The following is a 20,885-nucleotide window of genomic DNA, read 5'->3' as shown; positions in this document are numbered from 1 at the left end:
TTTTTTTTCCTTTTTTTTTTCCCTTTTTTTTTTCCTTTTTTTTTTTCTTTTTTTTTTTTCTTCAAAGCTTTCTCTGCAGAAGAATTAACAGTGAAGAGACCTCTGGTAGGTTGACAGTTGGGTGTGGCTGACGTGTGCTATAAAACATGCTTCAGGATGTGATGCTGGATTTGTATGTTGAGATTAGGAGGTAGTCTGTGTGTAAGGTGAAGAATGACAAAGGAGATTCAAGGGAAAGAGAAGCCAAGAGGATGAGTACATCTGTAAAGAAGATGATCATAGTAGAATGGAACTGGTTTTTAAAACTAAAGTTGTTAATTGAACTAGGTGAACAGACTGACCTCTTCAGATGTTCACTTCTCTTCCTGTCTGGTAAAGTCATGGTTTGGAGGATGTCCTCTTTTTTCTTCCTTCTCAATGTTGGATTGGCAGAGGCTGGGGGTGTCCGCAAGTTTGGTGTCAGTGTGGTCTGGTAGGAGTGGAGTAAGTTATGTAGGTTTCTTTGTACTGGCAGCACCTACCTGAGAGGATAGTAATCCTAGAAAAATTAAGTTCTTCAGCCTTGGAGATTTTTCCCCTCTTGTTTCCGAAAGCAGTATTAAAATTAAAGACCCCTGAGGAGAAGCCATACTCTGGGGAAGCTGGAGGCTTCACAGATGGATATCAGGAGGAAAGCATGTATATACAGCTTCTGTATAGGGGATATTTTAAAACCAGTGCTGTTGAGCTCAAAGAGAGAGTGTGAGGTCACTTCTAAATCAGACAAGAATGGACAGGAACCAGTTTTCTGTAGCAGGAATGAAACTTCATCCCTTCTGACATCTAAAGTCTGCTTAAGTGTGTGGTTTCTAAGCATTAGTTATGTGTAGTCTTTTATCCCAGTGGAGGTAGTGGGATAGGAAATGTGCTCAGTTTATCCTACTGAATGGATGGAGGCCAGTTCCTTCACACAGTGATTAATATTCATTAAATAATGCTATGCAGATGCTACCAGGCATGGCTAGCTTCAAACTTGTGCCTCAAGGCTAAATATTCACTAATTTAATGAATGTATTCACAATGTATTCACTAATACATTGTGAGTATAAGATCATCCTGTTTAATGTGTGATGAATTTGGGTGGAACATCTGAAAGGAAAGAGCACCCAGAAAGCTGAGGCAGTTTTGTATGCAGCACACACAACATTTTCAGCAACTCGGTGGTTCTGGAACAGTGTGCTGACAAGAGCACTACTGGGGATATCACTGGAAAGGAAAAGCAACTGTGTTCATTCTAGCTTGCTTTGGAGAGCACAGGAAGCATGCAGCATATATAATTAAAGGATGGGGTTTGAGACAAGAGGAATATTACATTGTAATTGTTAGTCTTGCATAAAGAGTAATGTCTTAATGTGGCCTTAATCCATAGTTTTACCTACTGTTTATTTATGAAGTATAACAACTCCATCAAAACCCAAGTCTTGCCAGTGTTGGAAGAATCAGCACCATCTGACTGTTTGGCTTTGGATTATTAATCTACCTTAGCTGTCTTAATCGAGCTTTGGGGAAAGTATTGATGACACTGAAAACTCAATTAGATGTCTGAGTAACAAAAACCACATTAGTGTTCAAATAAATATTGTTATTTGTACAGACTATGTATTGTAGTTAGAAAGCTTTTATGATGACAGTTTCTTTTAACTGACAGCTCTCAACTTTTGGAAGAAGCGGGAAAATGGCATCAGAAGACATCACTAAGCTTGTGGAGTCACTTGCCAAAACCAAAGTGGGTGGTGGACAGTTGAGCTTCAAAGGCCAGAGCCTTAAACTCAACACAGCTGAAGATGGTAAGAGAAAATACCTTTGTGCTTGGGAAGCATCTCCCTGAAGTTGTAAAATCTTGTGGTAAACCTTCTGCTGATCCTGCATGGACAAGTTGTAATGTATCTGTGATGCAGGGGTCCATCAGCTGCTTCTGATAGAAACATTTCCTACCCTTCAGGTACCCTGCTTTCACCTGGTGCCCTGGCAGTGCTGCAGTTGCTGTAACTGGGGTTTGGGTGCCTGGTTTGCAGTTGTTGTATTCTTGGTGTTCTAAGTGATTTTCACAGTCACTGGGCATTAGAAGTCAGTGCTCCTTTTAAAAGCAGTGAAGAAGTGCATCACAGCTCTTGGAACAAGACGTGTGCAGAGGAATGGGCTGGTATGTTAGCCTGCTGCAACAGCTCACTTTCTTTCTGTCTTGGTGTATGTGTGTTTCACAATAAGCCTTACAGTGGCTGCTAATGTAAATATCTGGAGAAAATGTATATATTCCTATATCAATGTTTCTGCCAAGATAAGAAAACCAGCATGTTTTTCAAAGAGGCTATTTGCTGTAGTGCTTATTTTTTTTTTGCTGATGCTGAAGGTGGAGCATTTTATGGATTGGCTTAGTAGTTCAAAGGCACTGAACTGTGGAGAAGGGCCTTGGAGCTTGGGAACAATAACAAGTGCCCATTGGCAGGAGAGACTGCAGCTTGCTTCTTTGCCTTGCATAGGATTACTGTAGAGTTAAATTGTTCCGCCCCGATGTGTTTGCTAAACAGACATTACTTTTGCCAGTCAGTTGGAACTTCCTGTTGATGTGACACCAATTCCCATCAACCTTTAACTTAGTCCTTGCACTTCTGTAGGGACATGTACTCTAGCTTTCAAACCATGTGCTGAATGGTAGAGGAATTTTATTTGGGAAGTAAAGAAATTAAGTTTTGCAAATAGGAGGATGTCTATCACAATAGAATGAGAAAATTATGAGAAGGAAGGGTAGAGAATGAAGAATGTTCTCTCTGGTGACCTGACACTTTAGCTCTGTTCCCATTGCTGTTTCAGGGTGTTTTCACATAATGTTGTTCAGCTGTTTTTGCTAGAGGTTGAGCAAGTATTACTGGATCTGAGGGTTACTGTGGTAACCAAGACAGTGTTTGAAAGACCAACTAGATTATCTGCTTCTTGCAGCTGAAGAAGTGATCAAGCAAATTGAGGAATTTGATGGCCTGGAAGCCTTGCGCCTGGAAGGCAACACAGTGGGTGTGGAGGCAGCAAAGGTTATTGCCAAAGCCTTGGAGAAGAAAAGTGAGCTCAAGGTGAGATTCTCAAGTGGGGAGTAGTCAAGGGGAAGAAATAATGTGGAAATACTGAAGGCCTGTCTAGGCTCTTCCTACAGAAGCCTGCCTTGAGTTACCTCCAAAGCTTGCTTGGTGGCTCTTCCAGTAGGAGGAGCAACCTTATGAAAATACAGCATAACCTGGAGACTTTGGGATAATGGGAACACCTTCTGCACTCCTAACTTCCTGTTTAGAAGGCTTCCAATCTTGAAGCTAGGAAGCTGTGTGAAGAAGTGCCCCTACTGAAGGCAGCATCTGTAAGCCAAGAGCCATGGCAACAAAATGAAGTTCTCTGGAAAGCTGAGTCAGATCTTCTGGAGAGTGAGTCTTCAGTGAATGCCTGAGTAGCTAGGAAATAATGGAGGAAATGCAACAGGAGGTTTATCTTTGCCCAAGCTGTGTTTCCTACTGTTGCTCTGGCCTGACGTTAAGGGGATGCTGTACTGCTAGAGATGCTGCACTGTCCCTTGAAGGAGAGTGGTATGAAACATTGATACACATTAGTCATCAAAGTGTGGCTTTTCAAGTAAGTTCAGATTGTTGAGCTTCATACCTTAGTAAAATCAGCATTCCTAATGTATTCTTCTGTTTCCTGTTGCTTTTTTCTGTGGTAATTTTCTCAGCAGAAAAAAATCCAGCTTGAACAAAACCAAGAATTCTTCTGTATATATAATGTTTATGGTGTGCACTTCAGTTACTTTGTCCTTGCAAATGAAAGTGATTGTAACACTGATTCTTGCAGCTCTTTAGTACAATCAAATGACAACCCAAGGGAAGGGAGACAGCATTAAGCTGTTCCCAGTGATGTAAAGCAGCTTGTATGTGTAAATGTTTATTACAACTGTGTTGACCTAAATATTTTAGTGGGTTTTATCTGTATGCTTCTTATTTTAGAGGTGTCATTGGAGTGACATGTTCACAGGGAGGCTAAGGTCTGAGATCCCTCCTGCTTTGGTAAGTAAAAATGAGATCTGAGACTTCTGACTAATATAACCTGTTTTCTCACCTGTCATGCTTTTTGTGGGAGTTTGTATTTTGGTACAGAGCTGATCCTTCTCTGTGCTGTTAACACGAAATGTCTCAGAATAGGTGAGTGATTCTCTTTTGCTCTTCCTGTATGAGGTGGAGAGGAGTCGATTAAGTGATAAATACAAGTCCATGCTAGTGAAGGAGCTTTTCACTGGGAAAAACATCTTCGTGACCCAACAGATAGAATGAAAGTTAAGCTTTCTAAATAAATCACATGGCTTTGTCTTCTAAGACCATTACAGACCTCTGTCTCCTTGAGTCCTGTGAAGCCAGAACATAAGCTCAACATGATGAAAACAGTATTTCTTTCAGCAGTGTGGAGGGGGAAACTCACTTTGGAAAGCATTTGACCTAAAGGGATAGGATACTGTCTTGGTAACTGCTTTATGGTTATCTTTAGCTTAATTTGTACAACTTCCTCTCTGGATTTAGCAGTAAAGTTTTATTTCCCCATGCAGCTTTGCAGAATGTCTTCAAAGTGGAAATTTTTTTGCAGCATCACTGTCACACCTAGCCACTGCAGTGATGCTGTCACTAAAAGTTAATCCATTCCCTCCCACCCACTGCCATCTGTTTCCTTACAGATCTCTTTGGGAGATGCACTCATCACTGCTGGAGCCCAGCTGGTAGAGTTGGACCTGAGTGACAATGCCTTTGGGCCAGACGGTGTGCGTGGCTTTGAGGCTCTGCTGAAGAGCCCTGCCTGCTACACTCTGCAGGAACTCAAGCTCAATAACTGTGGCATGGGCATTGGTGGTGGCAAGGTAAGGGTTGTCTCATCTTTGGTGACTGCCAACTCCCCTGCTCAAGGCAACTACACCAGGTTCTTTGGGCTTTTGTCTAGTCAGGTTTTGAATATGGAGACTTCACAAGCTCTATGAATAGTCTATCCCAGCGTTTAACAACCCTCACAGTAATAAAGGGAGTTTATGTTAAAATGCTATTTTCTCTGCACTGGCTTGTGTGCATTTGTGTTGTGATTCTGCCTTCTTTATACTACCTTTGCCCCTCATCTTGTTGTTCTGGGCAGATAGATATTATCCATATTTACACATGGATAATATCTCCCCTAGAGCTTTTTCTTCCCCAGCCTTAATAATCTCAGGGGTCAGTAAAATTCTCCAGTTCTTTAATCATCCTTGGCCCCCTTTGCTGGACTCACCCCAGTAAATCCATGTAGGAGCCTGGTATTGGACACTGTGCTTGGATGCATTTCACAGGGCTAAGTAGAGGAGGATCTGACCTGCTGTGAGTGCTTTTTCCCAAGGCAGCCCAGTAGAGTTTCTTTGCTTCAAATGTGTATTGGTAGCTCATGGTCAACTTCCTACCCATATATGCTTGCCTGATTAGAATGAAAATGTTCTTGATGGCTCTGTGTGTTTTAGTGTTGCAAAACTATCAATTCTTGCCTGAGACCACAATGTGCAAGTGTTGCAGGTAGAGACAGTTTTATTGTATACCCTATTCTAGAAACAGGTACGTTTCAGTGATGCCCAAAGTATTTCTTGAGTGGCCTACAAAACACAGTAGGATTCCTGTCGAATGATCTGGGGGAGTATAATCTGCTTGTTTTATCTTTAGATACTGGCAGCTGCTCTGAAAGATTGTCACAGGAAATCAAGTGCCCAGGGCAAGCCTCTTGCTTTAAAAATATTTGTGGCTGGCAGAAATCGTCTGGAGAATGATGGTGCCACTGCCCTGGCTGAAGCCTTCGGGGTGAGTATCAAACCTAGAGCTGCTTTGACAGCAAATTGGAGCAAGGTATGATTCGGTGCTAGTGTTGATGCACACAGAGTTTGCCTCATCTTGGAGGCAGGAGCTGGTGGTCTGTTCACTAAAGTCATGATGTTTCTTGCTGCTGAAACTGGTGTCTTCAACAAGTGGAATTAGAGTTGGTGACTGAGTGTTTATGTGACCTAAATTTCCAAACACATAACTAGTAGCTGTGTAAAGTAGTTACCTGAGGGAGAAATAGTCATCTCCTGAGTAATTTAATAGTTCTGTTCCTTTTCCTCTCTCTGTGGTAATGGTTGTTGATGGGCACTGGGGTAAGGTATCCCATCTTGTCCTCTTGAGTGCCGCTTTGCTCATTCATCTGGCAAAAGCAGCCCAGTGTCTTTGCTAGGATCATCTGATAAGAGCTTAGTGTTGCCTGGCTTTCTCTAGCTGTCACTGACCTACTTGCACTTTTGTGGGAGGAAGAGAATTCACTGTGGTTGGGACCACCTTAATTCCCTTTTCTTACCTCAATTGCTGCTAGAAGTGACTTCTGAATTATAATGCATGTTGTCAGGCATTATTGACAATGATATTGCAGGTTGGAGGCTGACTTAGTTCATAAAGAACTGCCTAGATGTGGTTTTGATTAATCAGTAATCATGGCAAAAATAAGACTTTTTAAATACTTAGGAGTTGTGTTACAATGTGATTCATGGAGAATCAAGATTGAATGGCACTACCAAAATGGGATTAATCATCGTGACATGCTGTTTAGTCCATAAACAATATTTGTACTAACTTTTTTACATGCTTGCCTCTGTGGTCAGGGCAAAATGTAGATTTTAATTAGAAAATTAAAGTGATGTTGTGTGGTCTGTTTTAGTGCTGTTGAACTGCAGGTGAGGAACTCTTAGTTTTAAGTTATTTAGAGTAGGCATATAGGACAATGATACTTGTCTCTTTGAATCAGGGCTGTGTGTTAATCCGACACTTGCCATGTGTCTGCTATTGCACTTAGATTTGTGATAGAATTGCTGGTAAATCACTGTAGAAGAACTGGTAGAGTTTTGAAACTCAAAACAATTTTAAGTCCTAAGAATGGAGCAGTATACTCTTGAGCTGAAGTATGTTTAATAAAAGCTGTTTTATCTGCATCCTTTTGTAGATCATTGGGACTCTAGAAGAGGTCCATATGCCACAGAATGGAATTAACCATCCTGGCATAACAGCACTGGCACAGGCCTTTGCTATCAACCCACTGCTTAAGGTTATAAACTTGAATGACAACACCTTCACAGAGAAAGGAGCTGTGGCCATGGCAGAGGTGAGTTGTTCTAAGCAGCTGTTTTGAGTTTTGTCTCAAGTCTAGTTGGCATTAACACCTTTGGATTGGTGGAGCTGCATGCCATGCTGCAATGGGAAAGATGACAATACAGAAGTAATAGGATGTTCACTTACTTGCATGTCTACTTTCAATTCTGTGCTGTCTTGCTCTGCAGACCCTGAAGGCTCTTCGGCAGATTGAAGTGATCAACTTCGGGGACTGCCTGGTGCGTTCGAAGGGTGCTGTTGCTATTGCTGATGCTGTTAAAGAAGGGCTTCATAAATTAAAGGTATTGTCTGCTTGCTGTCCAGCTCTTTTGAAAAATGCCAAATTTTCCATTTCATGTTTTTTTGTTCATTTTCCTACTGCTGCTGATTACTTTAAAACAGGATTCAGTTCTGTGCCGGTTCTGTGCTCACAACTGAAAAGCAGCAAGCTGTGCTGTAGATCAATGGCATCCTACCATCCAGCTAGGGCTGTGCTATGTGGAGGTGTACCAATGATCTGTTTAGTCTTTGCTTGATGTTTTTGCAGCTGTTAGCTCAACTCAGCAAGTGCTACTCAAGAAATCTAATAATGGAAGTACCTGCTATTAGAATTCCCCAGAGCTTCATGAGTGGGGACTGACACAAAGGGGACTTCACGAACAGCTTGTAGTCTCTTCAACATTTCATAGCTCATACAGTTAATGCTTTTTCTTTGTTAGAACATCAATCAAAGGTCCAAGTATTTTTAGTTTTTTGGTGATACCACAGCCTCCTACATCAATATTTGCACAGGACTTGAATCTGACAACATTCTGGATAGACTGAAGTCAAATTAATAACATAAGCAAACTAGGATCTCTAGAAACACCTGCCATGAGTCATAACTGCCCTGAGACAGATGCTGAACATGTGATTCCTAATCTTGCGGTCAAAGACAAAAATTAATATCTAATTATGTGTATGAACCTGGTACAGAAAGAAGTAGGTTCTTTGTGGTGTGTGATCCCTTGCTTGGGCTTCTGCTGGTTCTACTGGAACTTGTCTGAATCTCCCAAGAAAAGTTAAGTAATGGGGTATTGAGATGAACAGCCAGAGGTTAAATTCTTTCTTCTGGAGCAGAAATGGTTAAGGGAGGGCAGCATGAAGCAATTGCAGCTGATTCATTCTGTTCAAGGACTGCTTCTCTTCTGCTGTTAATATTCAATCCCTTTTCAGGAAGGGATTGATTGAGCACAATGGGGAATGGTGGGGGATGGTGTCTGGCTGTTGAGTAACTTTACTCTCACTAGTGCACATGGTTTCTTTGTTGGCTGGGTCTATCAGAAGTAGTACCACTCATGGCTTGTTTTTTGAAGGCCTTAACTTGTAACTGAGGTGTCAAAGGAAATGTCCAATCTGTTTAGTATAGTAGCTGCCCTTCCTCTGTTAGACTTACCTGGAGTGTGAGTTTTGGAGTGCTCCTGTGACCCTTGATAAGTGAAGATCTCCAGGCAGCTAACTGCAAATCTGAAATGTCTGCTGCCTTTTAGGTGAGCAGTGATCTGTAGGTATTTTAAAATTACCACCTTTAATAGTGCTGCTCTTAACACCAGTATGTTTCAAAATTCCCCTTTTAAGTATATGAGGTAGGAGTATGTCAGGGTTTATATTCAATTAATAACACTTTTTTTTTGCTGGGAGCCACTTCAAATGAGTCTTTCCAGAACACTTGTGAGGACATGAAATTTATGGATATGATAGATGTTAATAGGAATTCTGCAGATAAAATGTTCTTCTGCTTCTTAGGAACTGAATTTGTCTTTCTGTGAGATCAAACGAGATGCTGCTCTAACTGTTGCTGAAGCTGTTGAAGATAAGACAGAGCTGGAGAAGTTGGATCTCAATGGTATGTAAGTTTGCTAGATCAAAGTATGTCTGGTTTGATTCCAATGAGAAACCACTAGGAAGAATGTTGACAGAACCACATATTCTATTCTTGCAATTGTCAGCATATAAAAAACAGTAGCTGAACTTGCATGATGTTGGGACAAGAAATGGCTAGATCTTTAAAGTTTTCTTAAACCATGAACTCAGTTAATTGTTAAGCATTTTTGATAGACCTCATAAGGTGGAAAGATTAGGCTGATAACTGTACCTTTTTTCAGTAAAACTCTAATTATTCAGTGTTACCTCAGATTCTTCATACTTGGAAACAAAAACCTTTGTGTGCAACTCTGCAGAAGAGTGTGAGAACTTTGGCTTTTGCTGTTCTTACGTTGGGTCACTGCATTTCACTGGTTCTGTGCTGTGTGTACTTCTTTTAGAATCACTAAGAACAAGAGCTATTTAGAAAGTTAACAGGAAGTCTTTCAAACACTAAAACATTAGGGCATTTTCATCTTCAACCATTGTATAATGTTGCTGAAATTTGTTTAACAACTGTTTGCTTCTGTCTGATAAGTGTGGTTTGTGTTGCTGCCTCTAAGGTGTTGTGCAGAAATGGCATATAAGTGTTTGATTTCAGAAACAAGGGATAGACAAGAATATACAGCTAAGTCCTCAAGAACAATCTTGTGTGCATCTGTCAAGTCTGCTCCCTTTCCTCTATCAACCTAGGTAACTGTCTGGGAGAAGAGGTATGTGAGCAGCTCCATGAGATCCTTGAAGGCTTCAATATGGCATCAGTGCTGGGATCTTTGAGGTAGGCATGATGCCAGAGTTTAAATCAGAAGTTTTCTGACAATTCTCATCAACACTCTTATTGATGTATCTCATTTTACAATAAGAACTCTCTCACTGCTGATAGATGTTGATCTGAGTGTGGAGCACAGCCAAGGATGTCTTAAACTTGTCTGGTTTTCATTGATGGACTTACCTTAGCATTAGTTAGATTTTGTTGCTCTTTTCTTGCTATTCTCAACTGGGTGACTGATGATTGAGTGTCTTCTTGGTGTGTTGTAGGTCAGATGTGCTTCTTGCAGTAGGACTTTGAGGAGAGGCTGCTCTTTTGTTCTTGAAAAGTTTTGAGTGCCAGTGTATAGGAATTCCAAGTGTGTAATTAATGGAATGTGTAACATTCAAACCTTAGTGATGATGAAGGGGAGGAGGAGGATGAAGATGAGGAGGAGGATGAAGATGAGGAGGAGGAAGAACAGAAACAGCTGGAAGAAAGAGGAGCAGAAGAACAGGAGTCATTGACTCCTAAGAAGATAATTGATTCACAGGTAAGCTTACTTCCAGATAGATTCTTGTTTCATCAGATGGAGGAGCGTAAAGGAGGAAATGAAATCCTGGTGTCTGAACTTGAAATGCTGACAGGCACATTCCTGCATGGGCTGGCACTATTGTAACAGGGACATAACATTCAGAAAATAAAATGGTTTAGTTGAAAAGTGTGTGTTGTAAACTGTGCATGGTGTACACATGCATGGAGGGAAAGGCTGAGTAGTGGTTGTTGCCAAAGTGTTCCATGTTCAGAAAGTGGTGGAGACCTTGTACACACAGTGGCATGCCCTTGTGCTACCATATCCTGGCCATTCCAACTCTGGGCTTAGGTCAGCCTCGGGCTGTTTTCAAACAGAACAAATTCTGACCTGGTATAGCTGTGCCCTGACCTGTCCCATCTGTTTTTGCTGAACCAATTTATTTACTTCCAAGAATAAACTTGAGATGGATTCTGCCTGTTTCAGGCTTCAACTCCAGTGCCATCTCCTCCTGTGGATGTTGCCACGTTCCTTGCTTTCCCATCACCAGAGAAGCTGCTGCGACTAGGACCAAAGTGCTCGGTGCTGATAGCTCAGCAGGTAGGTGCATTGGTGCTTGTCTGGGCTTGATTTTTCTCTCAAAGTTCTTTAATTGCTAGAGGTTATAACTTGACCTAGATTTGCATCTTTTCTCCAGTGATCCCGAAGAACCTTATGGAAATAGATGACACAGTTAATGCTTAAACTGGCATCAGAGCTTCTACATAGAGTAATTTTGTTTGTTGCTTGTGCCTTCTCATATGGCCAAGGCAAAGCTGATGTCAGTCAGCTGAAGGCTGTAATTCTTGCCACAGCCCTAGTAGAGACCCATGTTGTGTAGCTGTCTAGCAGTGAACTGATATCTATTTCTCTTTCAGACAGATACATCTGATGTAGAGAAAGTAGTTGCAACTCTCCTAAGGATATCCTCAGTCTTCAAAGATGAAGCCTCAGTGAAAACAGCAGTACATGAAACAACAGGTGACTGGGCCTTTCTTCACTTTCTGGTGTCACCTGGTTCAGTGCCATAGACACCACTGCAAGGTGGGAAAAGGCCCCTGTGGGCCAGGCCATTGGGCCTTTTTGTCCCTGGCGGATAACAAAGTGCCAAGCTGTGCCCTGCTGTTGTGTGGAGTGGAAGATTCATTCTGAACCTGGCATAGTTTGTGCTTCCAAAGCTGGGCAATGACTGTTGTAGTGAGCCACTGCTGCCCTTACTGCATCTCCTTGATGCTGGGCTCTCAATAGCCAGTAGTTCTGGATTTCAAGGTCAGTTACCTTTCCAAGGCTGTTTATTTAAAAAGTGTTTTGCAGGAAGTAGCCTCCCTAGTGTAGTGTTACAAGACTGTAAAGAGACCTCCTAATTGATGTCTCCCTTTATCAGTCTGAAACATCTTTAATTTCTTCAGGAAGCAGAGATTTCCAACATGGGGCAAGATACAGAAGCCAATCTTCAAACAAGGGACCTTTTCTCACACTATATTGTGGAGTAGTAATTTGGGTTAGGTCTGATTAGTGTGTGGACTAATAATATCCCTTCATGTTTTTGCTTGGAAATAGGAATTTCCAAACATTCCTGGGTATCTGAGCACTGCCTTTCATCTTTTTTTGAATCCCCCAGGAGTTCATTTCTCCCATACATGAACTACCAATCAGTATTGTGCAAAAGAGCTGGATTAATTATTTTAAAGACCATTTAAGGTGGTGTACTGTGTGTTTCTCTAGTTTGAAATTTGTTTGGAATTCACAGACATGGTGAAACTGTTGTCTTACAAACAGTAACACAATAGTTCTCTGCAGCTGGTTATGGGTCCAGTCAGTGAAAAATAGTCAGTTGGCACCTCACTGAGCTAGTGTACCTTGGCTCATGCCTGTTATGGGTTGTCTCCAGTAAAAAATGGAACAAAGGATATTACTGTTGTCTGAAGTGTTTGTGTATATCTTAATCTTTATTCCTGCTTCTTCAGGAAGGTAGAACCTGGCAATTACTTTCCTTCCATAAAAGTAGCCATCAGCTGAGAGTGAGGGCCCTGGTTAATGTCTGGCACTGTTCTACATCAACTCTAGTTAGAGTTCTGCCCATTCTAAGAAAACAGAATTGTCAGAGGTCAGAAGTGGGTTGCCTTGCCCACCCTGTAGACATGAGAGGTTAAAGCACTGGTTTGCCCATTGTTTGTGGCACAGTATTGGTCTTGAGGGAGCCCAGAAAACAGCTGAACAAACTTTCTCATTGTGTTCTCTCATTCCTTGTGGTTTCAAATGAAAGGTGAGTTGTTGCTGGCCTTTAAGAAGTCAAGGCTCTACCTCTTGGTGCTCTAGTTCATCTAACTGTGTTTATATGCATGTATGCACATAGCATGCATGCTCAAATGCACCAGGCAGAGCATCTGGTGGTGCATAGGACTGGGGTGTACTGCATCTGAAGCTTGGCAGTGTGGGAATTCTCATGTGAGCTTTGTGTTTTGTTGGATTTTTTTGAATTTGGTTTTTTTCTCCCTTATACTTAAGGGGTTTTACTTGTCTGAGTGTTTCAGAGCTTATAGCTACAGAGACAAATGAAGTCTTAACAGATACAATGTCACAAAACTCATTTAACAGCTGAGTTTCTCTATGGTCCATCTTAATCTTAAAATCCATAGGTGTCCTTTTTCTGTATTGCTAAAAATAATATGCTTATCTCTTTTTAGATGCCTTGATGAAAAAAGCCTTCAGTTCTGCCACATTTAATTCAGATGCATTCATCACAAACCTCTTGGTCCACATGGGGCTACTTAAGGTGAGGAAGCAGGAAAGAGTTAAGTCATGGTCTGTTTAGGCTGTTGAAGACCAGACTGGCAGGATTTTGGGTAATTATGTTGCCATGGAAGCAGCTGGGTGCCTGTGCATGCCTGATGCCCAGGGACAATGGAAGTCTGCAGGTCCAGCAGAAACTGCAAATTGCGAGGTTGCATTAGGATGAAGAATGTGTCACCTTTTTGTACATCTCCTGCTTAATGTGCTCTGCATTCTCTGTCCTCCCCTGAAGGCAGGGAGGATCAGGTAGGGCAATAGTGCTGCTGCTGGACTGTGGTGTCCATAAAAGCCATGTCAATATTATTAGTTAATGGTGTCCTTTAGGGCATTTCTTGAGAGCATGTCTCAACAATGTTTATCTGCTTCTCATGCCAGATCAGTGGCATTCAACTTCATGCTTTGGAGACTCTTTGCCAAATGCTGGTGTTATTAGTTACAAGTAATAAACTTATTGTGAGAAGATTGAGGGTCAGTAGGAAACCTGTGATTTGCACAGAATTAGTAGCTTTATTTTCAGTGAGGTGACTGTGGAGAGGTTCTGTCTGCAGACTTAAACACCTTTGCCTGCGTGTGCTACAAGGATTAGTGTTTTTCACTGCCTCAGGACCTGGAAGCTGAGAATGGAAACTTGGACTAACACAATTCTAAACTACAGAAAAGCCATAATCTGTTATAGCAGCCTGCTATTAAATAGGTTTATGAATGTCTTTCTGGTAATACCCAGATTGGGTTCCAGACCCTTGTTGACATGCACATATATGACTTAATTTCCTAAAAATCAGTTTTGCCTCTCTCTGTGTTCATTGTATACTGGACCAACACTGAGCTTCCCATTTATCAGAAAGATCAATGGAACCCAAGGTGGCAGAATGCCTGTTCTGAGGACTGCCACCTACCTCTTGCCCATATGGAAAATAGCAATATGCATGAGGCACAAAGCACACACCTGTGCTCCAGAAGAGTTCTTTGAGGCCAGGAAGTGGCACTGATGATAATGCCCTGGAGGATCAGCCTGCTGATTGTCATCTGTGATGACAATATGCCTAATTCATCACCAGCCCCCTACATGTGGGGAAGGTACATATTCCATTTTCAGTCCTATGTAGCTGGAAGCATGTGAGCAACAGATATTAATACTGTGAACTCCAAGGTCATACAGCAGGAACACAGGTCTACGTCCTGTCTGCAGAATGAGGGGTTTTGTTGAAATGCCTGTGGAGAAATAAATGAGAGCAATGTAAGAGTTGGGATATGTAGGGTAGTATCACATTAGGAGTAAGAATAACTTGTGTCATATAAGCGAGGGGATGACTATTGGCTTTATCTTGTACATAATTGTGAGACCAGTCCTGGGAACACTGCATCAAGTTCTGGAGGGAGCCTGATGAAGAGCTGGAGATGGTATAAAAATGAGCTACAGAATAATACAAAAAAATTGTTAAGGCAACTGAATGCTTTATGGATTGAAGTCTGGTGAAATTCCTCAGGAGAATACTTTGACACAGAGCATCTGAGAAGATTTGGCTCTTTCACATGGAGGTTCACTACTTCCCTTTCCCTATTACTACTGCTGTCAGTTGATAAGTACTAGAATGTTCTTGATATGTTTTTTCAGGTGCTGGTGCTGGGAGACTATGGAATTGGCCACCTTTGTCTTGTACTTAATCTAGTGACCAGCTTTCTCTGCTACATTCAGCAGAGAATTCATTGTCTGTGAATTAGTGGGTTAAATCAAATCCCAGTTGTCTGATGTCTGACTTCTTGTCCATTTCTCAGAGTGAAGAGAAGATCAAAACTGTTCCAAGCCTCTATGGTATTCTTATGACCTTGAACCATATGGTCCAGCAGGATTATTTCCCTAAATCCCTGGCCCCAGTTCTCTCGGCTTTTGTTACAAAGTGAGTATTGTATTTGCCATGCAGTCTTCTCTGTGGGAGCTTGTGGAACTGTTTGAGGGTTAATAACTACATGTAAGCTGTTGTGAAAGCCCACTAAATGCCTGGTCTGAAATTGAGAATTAGTATCTTAATGGGTCTCTATTTTATCTTGTTTACTGCAGTATGTGAGGTTCAGAGATAAAAACAAAATCTTAATCCTAAAGAAGGAAAAGTGGGAAGTTGGCTTTGCAAGGAAGTGGCTCTGAAGCAGAGACTGCTAATGCCTCTCACAGAAGAGCTGTTTTGAGCTTAAGGAAACCTGCTGGGTACACGGGTCTAACTATGCCCTCCAAGTCATCCTTCAGAGTTAAGAGGGTCAGCAGGGCTCTACCAGTGTTGTCATGCTGTGAGACACTGAACACCAGCAGATGAAACTGCAAAACACAAAGACTGAATTTGTTTTTAAATGGAACTTCCTACTGTGACAGCAACCAAGGTAGTGATTTTTCTGAGAACTAAATTGGGAGCATAAGTACTGAAGAAGCTGCCTGTACTTAATGTTGTTACTTCCACTATAGGCATAGAACCAACCCACCAGCTTTAGCTTTTTTAATGTATTAAATGGCTATGGAAACCATATCTCTCCTGAATTAAATCAGTGTCAACTTCAGCATTGATGAGATTTAGGGGAAAAGACCCCACCAAATAGATTTGCGATAGGATTGCATGCTACTGTTCAACAGTCAGAGGAGAAACAGTCCAAAAATGTCACTTTAGGCGAAGCAACAGAATCCTGAAATCAGTTTGGAGCTTGGTGGCTGGCTCAGCATGGACCATGTGCTGTGTAGGGTGAGAGCAGCTTTTTAGCAGGTTGCAGAGTGAAGCTTAAGCCTTCTCAATTTCACGGTATATGGGTTATATGCAGCTGCTTAGGATCCCTTCCTGGTGAAAGGTGGAGGCATGAGATAGTTGTGGTCAGTATGAAACAAAGTAGGAATGCAGTCAAATATTGGTAGTCTGTCTTGGTTTCACTGGGCTTGGAAGCTGGCCAGTTATGATAGGGGAAAAGAATTTTTCCAAGCATTGGTGTGGCTGAAGCTGTCAAAGCTGATATGTAACAGTGGTTTGTGTCCATAAACACCAACCATGCTAAGGTCAGCTTTGGAAAATGAAGTATCTTGTTTACACATGTGCAAATGCTACCTGGAGGCCCTTCTTGTGCAGCACTTTGCCTGCTGTGTCCTTTCTTTGTGCTGATCAGGTTAAGGCAGTTACAAGCCAGTGACCATATGCTTTACCAACTGAACAAATACACCTCCAACTCAATCATTATAGGTTTAAGCAAGAAGTACCAGGACTTGCCTTCTGAAGTTACCCAGACACATCACTGAATTTCTGCTGTTTCCTACACTGCTACCTTGCTCTTGCTTGTTGATCAAGCCCCAGCCCTCAAAATGGAATTTAAATTGCTGGAAGCTGAGAATACAGAAGAAGGATTTTGGTTCAGGGCATTTGACTGTCCTAATTGTTTATGTCAAGCAGTGCCCAGAGGAGCCTCTTAACTCTAAGCATCCTAACAAATTTTGTTCAGAAAAGATACTTGTCTCCCTTCTCCCTGTATGTGTGCATGTAGCCTTCTCCCAATAAGTGCTTTTAAGCTGTAGATGATGCTGTATGTGACAAAGAGTGAAATTTTGGTCTTCATGAATTCATTAAGAAAGAACCTTTTGAATCCAAAGCCAGCAGTTCACTACAAGAACAAGAGGGGAGAGTCTCTTGGTGAAAGTATGAGACTGTTCATAGGTTCTGCAGAAGCTCAGTGAGAGCCTCTCTCAGTGGAAGGCAGACCTGTCTGCCTTCCTGTGGTATGTACTGTGCTAATGCCAAGCCTCCACTGTCCCTGGTGTTATGAAATTCTTCAAGCTGAAGTTTTCTGCCTTACAAACATGTTGCAAGCTGTGATTTTATAGGGAAACTTTTGTCCTGTGCTGCATAATGAAGGCCACACTAGATATAAGCAATCTGTCTTTGTTATATGAACATAAGCATTTCTTACAGTGCTTTCCCTAAGGACAAACAGCTGTGTGAGCACTGCTCAGCAGTCACTGAAACATCCCTGTGTTATCAGCACTGCTTCCAGCACAAATCCAAAACACTGTGAAGAAAATTAACTAGCCCAGCCAAAACCATCACACAGCTTCTCAATTAACCACTATCCCTTGTCTCTTCTTGGAATTCAACCGGAGTAAAATTGCAATCCTAAAATTAAACCTTTACCTAGTAATAGTCAGAGCTCATCTGGCCTCTGTTTCTGCAACAAATCTACATCCACTCTGTCAAACCCATGGTTCCTTCACATACCAGAAAACTGGTATGCATTTTTGTGGTATTTTCTATTTATGTTTTCTCCTTTTGGTTTGCAGTTAGCTCTTTTGGGCTTTTAGAGCTGTAAAGTTCTTGTAGCTGCCTAGGCCAGCTGCCTTTTACTGCAAGGAGCTTCTGGAATAGTCACTTACCTTCTTCCTTTTGTGACAATTTGTTGTTGTAGGCAGTGTTCTCAATTCAATAGTAATTACAGAATTACGGATACAGATTGTAAACAGCATCCATCTTACTCTGCTTGCTGTCAAGCCTTATTTGAATTTTTTGGACGCAAGAGGGTGCTGTGAATCCACATGTGCTTTTCCATAATTTTTTAGGTGGAAATACTGAAAATATATGGATGTCTGCCTGCCCACTTGTGACTTGCTGGAGGTGATGGGGGGTTTTGTTTGGTTGGTTTTTTGGGGTTTTTTTATGCTGCTCTTTGCTGTTGAATTGCATCACGTCACTGGTCTCTTTGAACAGTCTGTAGCACAGAGTGGCAGGCAGATGGCCTCCTCTAGCAATAAAATCCTCCTTATTTGCTGTGGAGTTTAGTGTTGGGAGAGGGGGCTGAGGGATCTTGTCTGTGATCAACATCAGCAGTCCAGGTTCTCTATTTCCAAAAATGGGCAGCTGCCTGGATGGAACCAGCCCCCTCATTGCAAACAAGGCTGGGTCTTCCAAAGATGAGGGCTGAAATACCTCTCCCAGCTATGTTGAAAATAAACTCCAGGCTGTAATTCTGTGACACTGTGTGTTCAGTGCAAGGCATTGAATGACTCTTGGCAGGGGGAATAAAAAGGGTTAAGTCTTCTCCAGGATGTGCTTCTGTTAAACGGCAGCAGCCATGGAGTGCTGTACCAAATGACCTCTGCAGCTCTTGTTCCTGTGCTATACACCTGGAGGTGAACTCCTTGCTCCTTCCTAGATAATTCCACTTTTTATTTCAGCTCACCCTTCTTTCCCAAATTGAGTAGGCTTCGCAGTTGTTCATTGTTAAAGGTTATTTTGCTGTGGTGCGGTAGGAGAGAGGTAAAATTAATGATTTGCATTCTCAGAACAGTAGAAAACATTGGATTAAAATTCTTTGGTGGAAGTTCCCTAGTGGATGGATAGAGACTGGTAGAAGTTTCACTGATGCTGAGCCAGCAATTAGCCTGCAGAAACAGAAATATACATTACTGGGAGGCGATGGGAATGTTACAGAAATTTAGCCTCACGTTAACCCTTCTTTGAGTGTAGTCCCATTGTTTACTTTCAGGGAAAAGATTATTCTGTGTAAGTCTGATTACCTTTTGCAACCTCTGTCTTGGGCCCTTTCAGGTCATGTTCTGCAGGTTCTGTGGGCTGTTTGTAAGGCACCCTGAAAGGTGGCCCAGCAAAGCCTGTCAGGTGCTACTTGACCTCAGGGAAGGAGAGGACAGGAGATTATGTTGCCTTTTTAAAAGACTTAAAAAGTCCCAAGACCAAAGTCACCATCAGATTATAGATAGCAGATGACTCAGTGAGAAAAGATTTAAGTGCTCAAAAGGTCATCTCCTGTGTTTTGGGGCTCTAAACAGTGAAACTTTATGGAAAATCTCATTGCCAGAAGAGAGGGAAGGGGGTTTCCACCCCCACCTCCATCATTCTACCCAAAATGAGACACCGGGCTGCAGACATAAAAGTCAGCAGCAGATTGTTTATAGTTATGAAAATAAAAGTTCTGATTCTTGGCAATTGTGTTCCTGACTTGGACTTAGCAACAGGAGAAAGAGTTTTCCACAGCAAGCTCTGAAGGGGAAGCAGTGATCTGGGCAGCAATGATGGAATGGTTTTGGAAGAGATAACTGAGGGTAAAATTTGTAGGTTTTGGGGCATACATGCCCAGTGCATTGGAAATAGATTTAAAATGCAGAATTTAAGAATGGCTTTGTGTCTGCCTTTGACTGAGCAAATAAACACTATCTCTCTTCTTTCCACAGACCAAACCGTGCTCTTGACTCCTGTTCATTTGCTCGCCACATGCTCTTACAGACCCTCCACCAGCTGTAAGAGACAGGAGATGTGCCTGCCCTTCCTTCCTCATAGGACTGTCATCAGCAGAGCTTGGAGCTGCATAGTGGGAGAGGATCCCAGAGGCCGTACAGACACACTGTCCTTTTTTTTTCTCCCTGTAGGAAGTCTGTCCTTCCTTCTGCTTTCATAAACTTGAACAAATCCTGCTGAATTGTCTTCCTACTCCTCTTGAAGTGATTCCCTGGTCTGTAGGGCAGGTGCTTACACTAAAATAAGTCCGTACTGCTGTGAGCTCAGCATGAATTGAAGAGTTCTCCATTTTGGTTGCATTGTCAAGGGTGTGCCAAGACTAACACGGGGCCCAGAAGAGCTCTCATCTGGATCAACCCACTTGGGCATTTTATTTTATTGGACTTTGACTCCTGCCTTTATAGCATTTAGCACTGTGCCATAGGGAGGCTGTGCTGCTGCTGCCCTGCTTCTCTGGGCCACAGGGGTGCTGCTCATGGGTCAGAGGGGTGAGGTGTGATCCCCTCTGGTTCTTCTTTCAAGTCTGTTGTCAAAGGCAGTGTGTGGCTGATTTTTATTTTAATATACTCTTCCCCTTCTGCTGTGGCTTGGAATATTTGTGTAGTGGCGCTGATCCTGGTGGCCACTGCTTAAGGGAGCAAGCATATTTTATTGTAAAATTTTTGCTGTTGCCTGTGTTGTTCATTCTTCCTGCCCTTTTCCTTCTCACCCTAATTAAATAAGCTCGGTTTGGAAATTAATACAATCCATGAAATTCCTGTGGAATGTGTTCCCTTTCTCTTCCCTTTGACAACAAACACCAGGCCTGTGTGCGCTGTTCATGTGTTTGAAAGCCAAGCCTGTGTAAGAATATGGAGAGAGAAGGCTGTGCTTTTCTCTTCCACTGAACAAGTAGCAGCAGATGCTACTAAAGCTGTCTGGAGGATTGTCCATGTGCCCATATGAGTTTGTGGTACCTGCATGTACTGCTCCTGAGCACACAAAATCACAGGCTGGTCCTGCTCCATCTTCTTCCAAGCCTCTGAGAATGAACACATCTCTTTAGGCAGCGCAGAGTTGTTCCTTCCTTCTCTGTTTTCAGTTGGAGACTGTTCATCCTCCCTTACCATTGACATGCAGGATAAATAGTCCTGGGAAGAAGACAAGGAGATGGAGTTGGCTGTCCCTTTGTTGTGAGAGGCAGTGTGGGCCACAGCTGGCACATGCTTGGCCTTGGTGCAGGAAAAGCTTGGTGTGAACTGACATGGTGTGCAGCAGCATGGACAGAAAAAAAGGCTTGAGACACTGGAATGAAATAGTGTGTGATATGTGCCAGATCTACTTGGATACACCCTTTGCTTAAATTCCTCCAGTATGTGAGCCTGTTCTGGTGAAACTGGGGTGGCTGGGGGAAGTTTGGTGTGGCTGTGATCCAGCAG

General features: G+C 42.2%; 1 protein-coding gene and 1 long non-coding RNA gene across 3 annotated transcripts in view; one reads left to right on the top strand and one right to left on the bottom strand.

Annotated features, from left to right (window-relative positions):
- The window catches only part of RANGAP1 (Ran GTPase activating protein 1), a 21,055-nt gene extending 823 nt beyond the window's left edge, over nucleotides 1-20,232 (top strand). For both annotated transcript variants that reach the window (XM_042050787.1, XM_042050786.1), the window contains exons 2-17: nucleotides 68-105; nucleotides 1,688-1,826; nucleotides 2,977-3,104; nucleotides 4,020-4,079; nucleotides 4,739-4,918; nucleotides 5,736-5,870; nucleotides 7,039-7,197; nucleotides 7,373-7,486; nucleotides 8,970-9,069; nucleotides 9,780-9,864; nucleotides 10,252-10,387; nucleotides 10,853-10,966; nucleotides 11,284-11,386; nucleotides 13,093-13,181; nucleotides 14,975-15,096; nucleotides 19,404-20,232. In XM_042050787.1, coding sequence (XP_041906721.1) covers nucleotides 1,715-1,826; nucleotides 2,977-3,104; nucleotides 4,020-4,079; nucleotides 4,739-4,918; nucleotides 5,736-5,870; nucleotides 7,039-7,197; nucleotides 7,373-7,486; nucleotides 8,970-9,069; nucleotides 9,780-9,864; nucleotides 10,252-10,387; nucleotides 10,853-10,966; nucleotides 11,284-11,386; nucleotides 13,093-13,181; nucleotides 14,975-15,096; nucleotides 19,404-19,473 — 1,707 coding nt within the window. In that variant the 5' untranslated portion in view covers nucleotides 68-105; nucleotides 1,688-1,714 and the 3' untranslated portion in view covers nucleotides 19,474-20,232. The remainder of the gene's footprint in view (nucleotides 1-67; nucleotides 106-1,687; nucleotides 1,827-2,976; nucleotides 3,105-4,019; nucleotides 4,080-4,738; nucleotides 4,919-5,735; nucleotides 5,871-7,038; nucleotides 7,198-7,372; nucleotides 7,487-8,969; nucleotides 9,070-9,779; nucleotides 9,865-10,251; nucleotides 10,388-10,852; nucleotides 10,967-11,283; nucleotides 11,387-13,092; nucleotides 13,182-14,974; nucleotides 15,097-19,403) is intronic.
- LOC121675376 lies at nucleotides 14,241-19,163 on the bottom strand. The gene is made up of 2 exons (XR_006020065.1): nucleotides 17,592-19,163; nucleotides 14,241-14,410 (listed from the first exon to the last, which is right to left on the bottom strand). It is a non-coding gene; the product is annotated as an uncharacterized LOC121675376 (long non-coding RNA).
- Nucleotides 20,233-20,885: the final 653 nt, after the last annotated feature.

Source organism: Corvus kubaryi, unplaced genomic scaffold (assembly GCF_017639235.1).
Source record: "Corvus kubaryi isolate FWS band 111438036 unplaced genomic scaffold, C.kubaryi_AGA036_p1.0 74, whole genome shotgun sequence".
Taxonomy (NCBI): Eukaryota; Metazoa; Chordata; class Aves; order Passeriformes; family Corvidae; genus Corvus; species Corvus kubaryi.
Note: the sequence above shows the minus strand (reverse complement) of the source record. Positions and strands in the feature narration are given on the sequence as shown.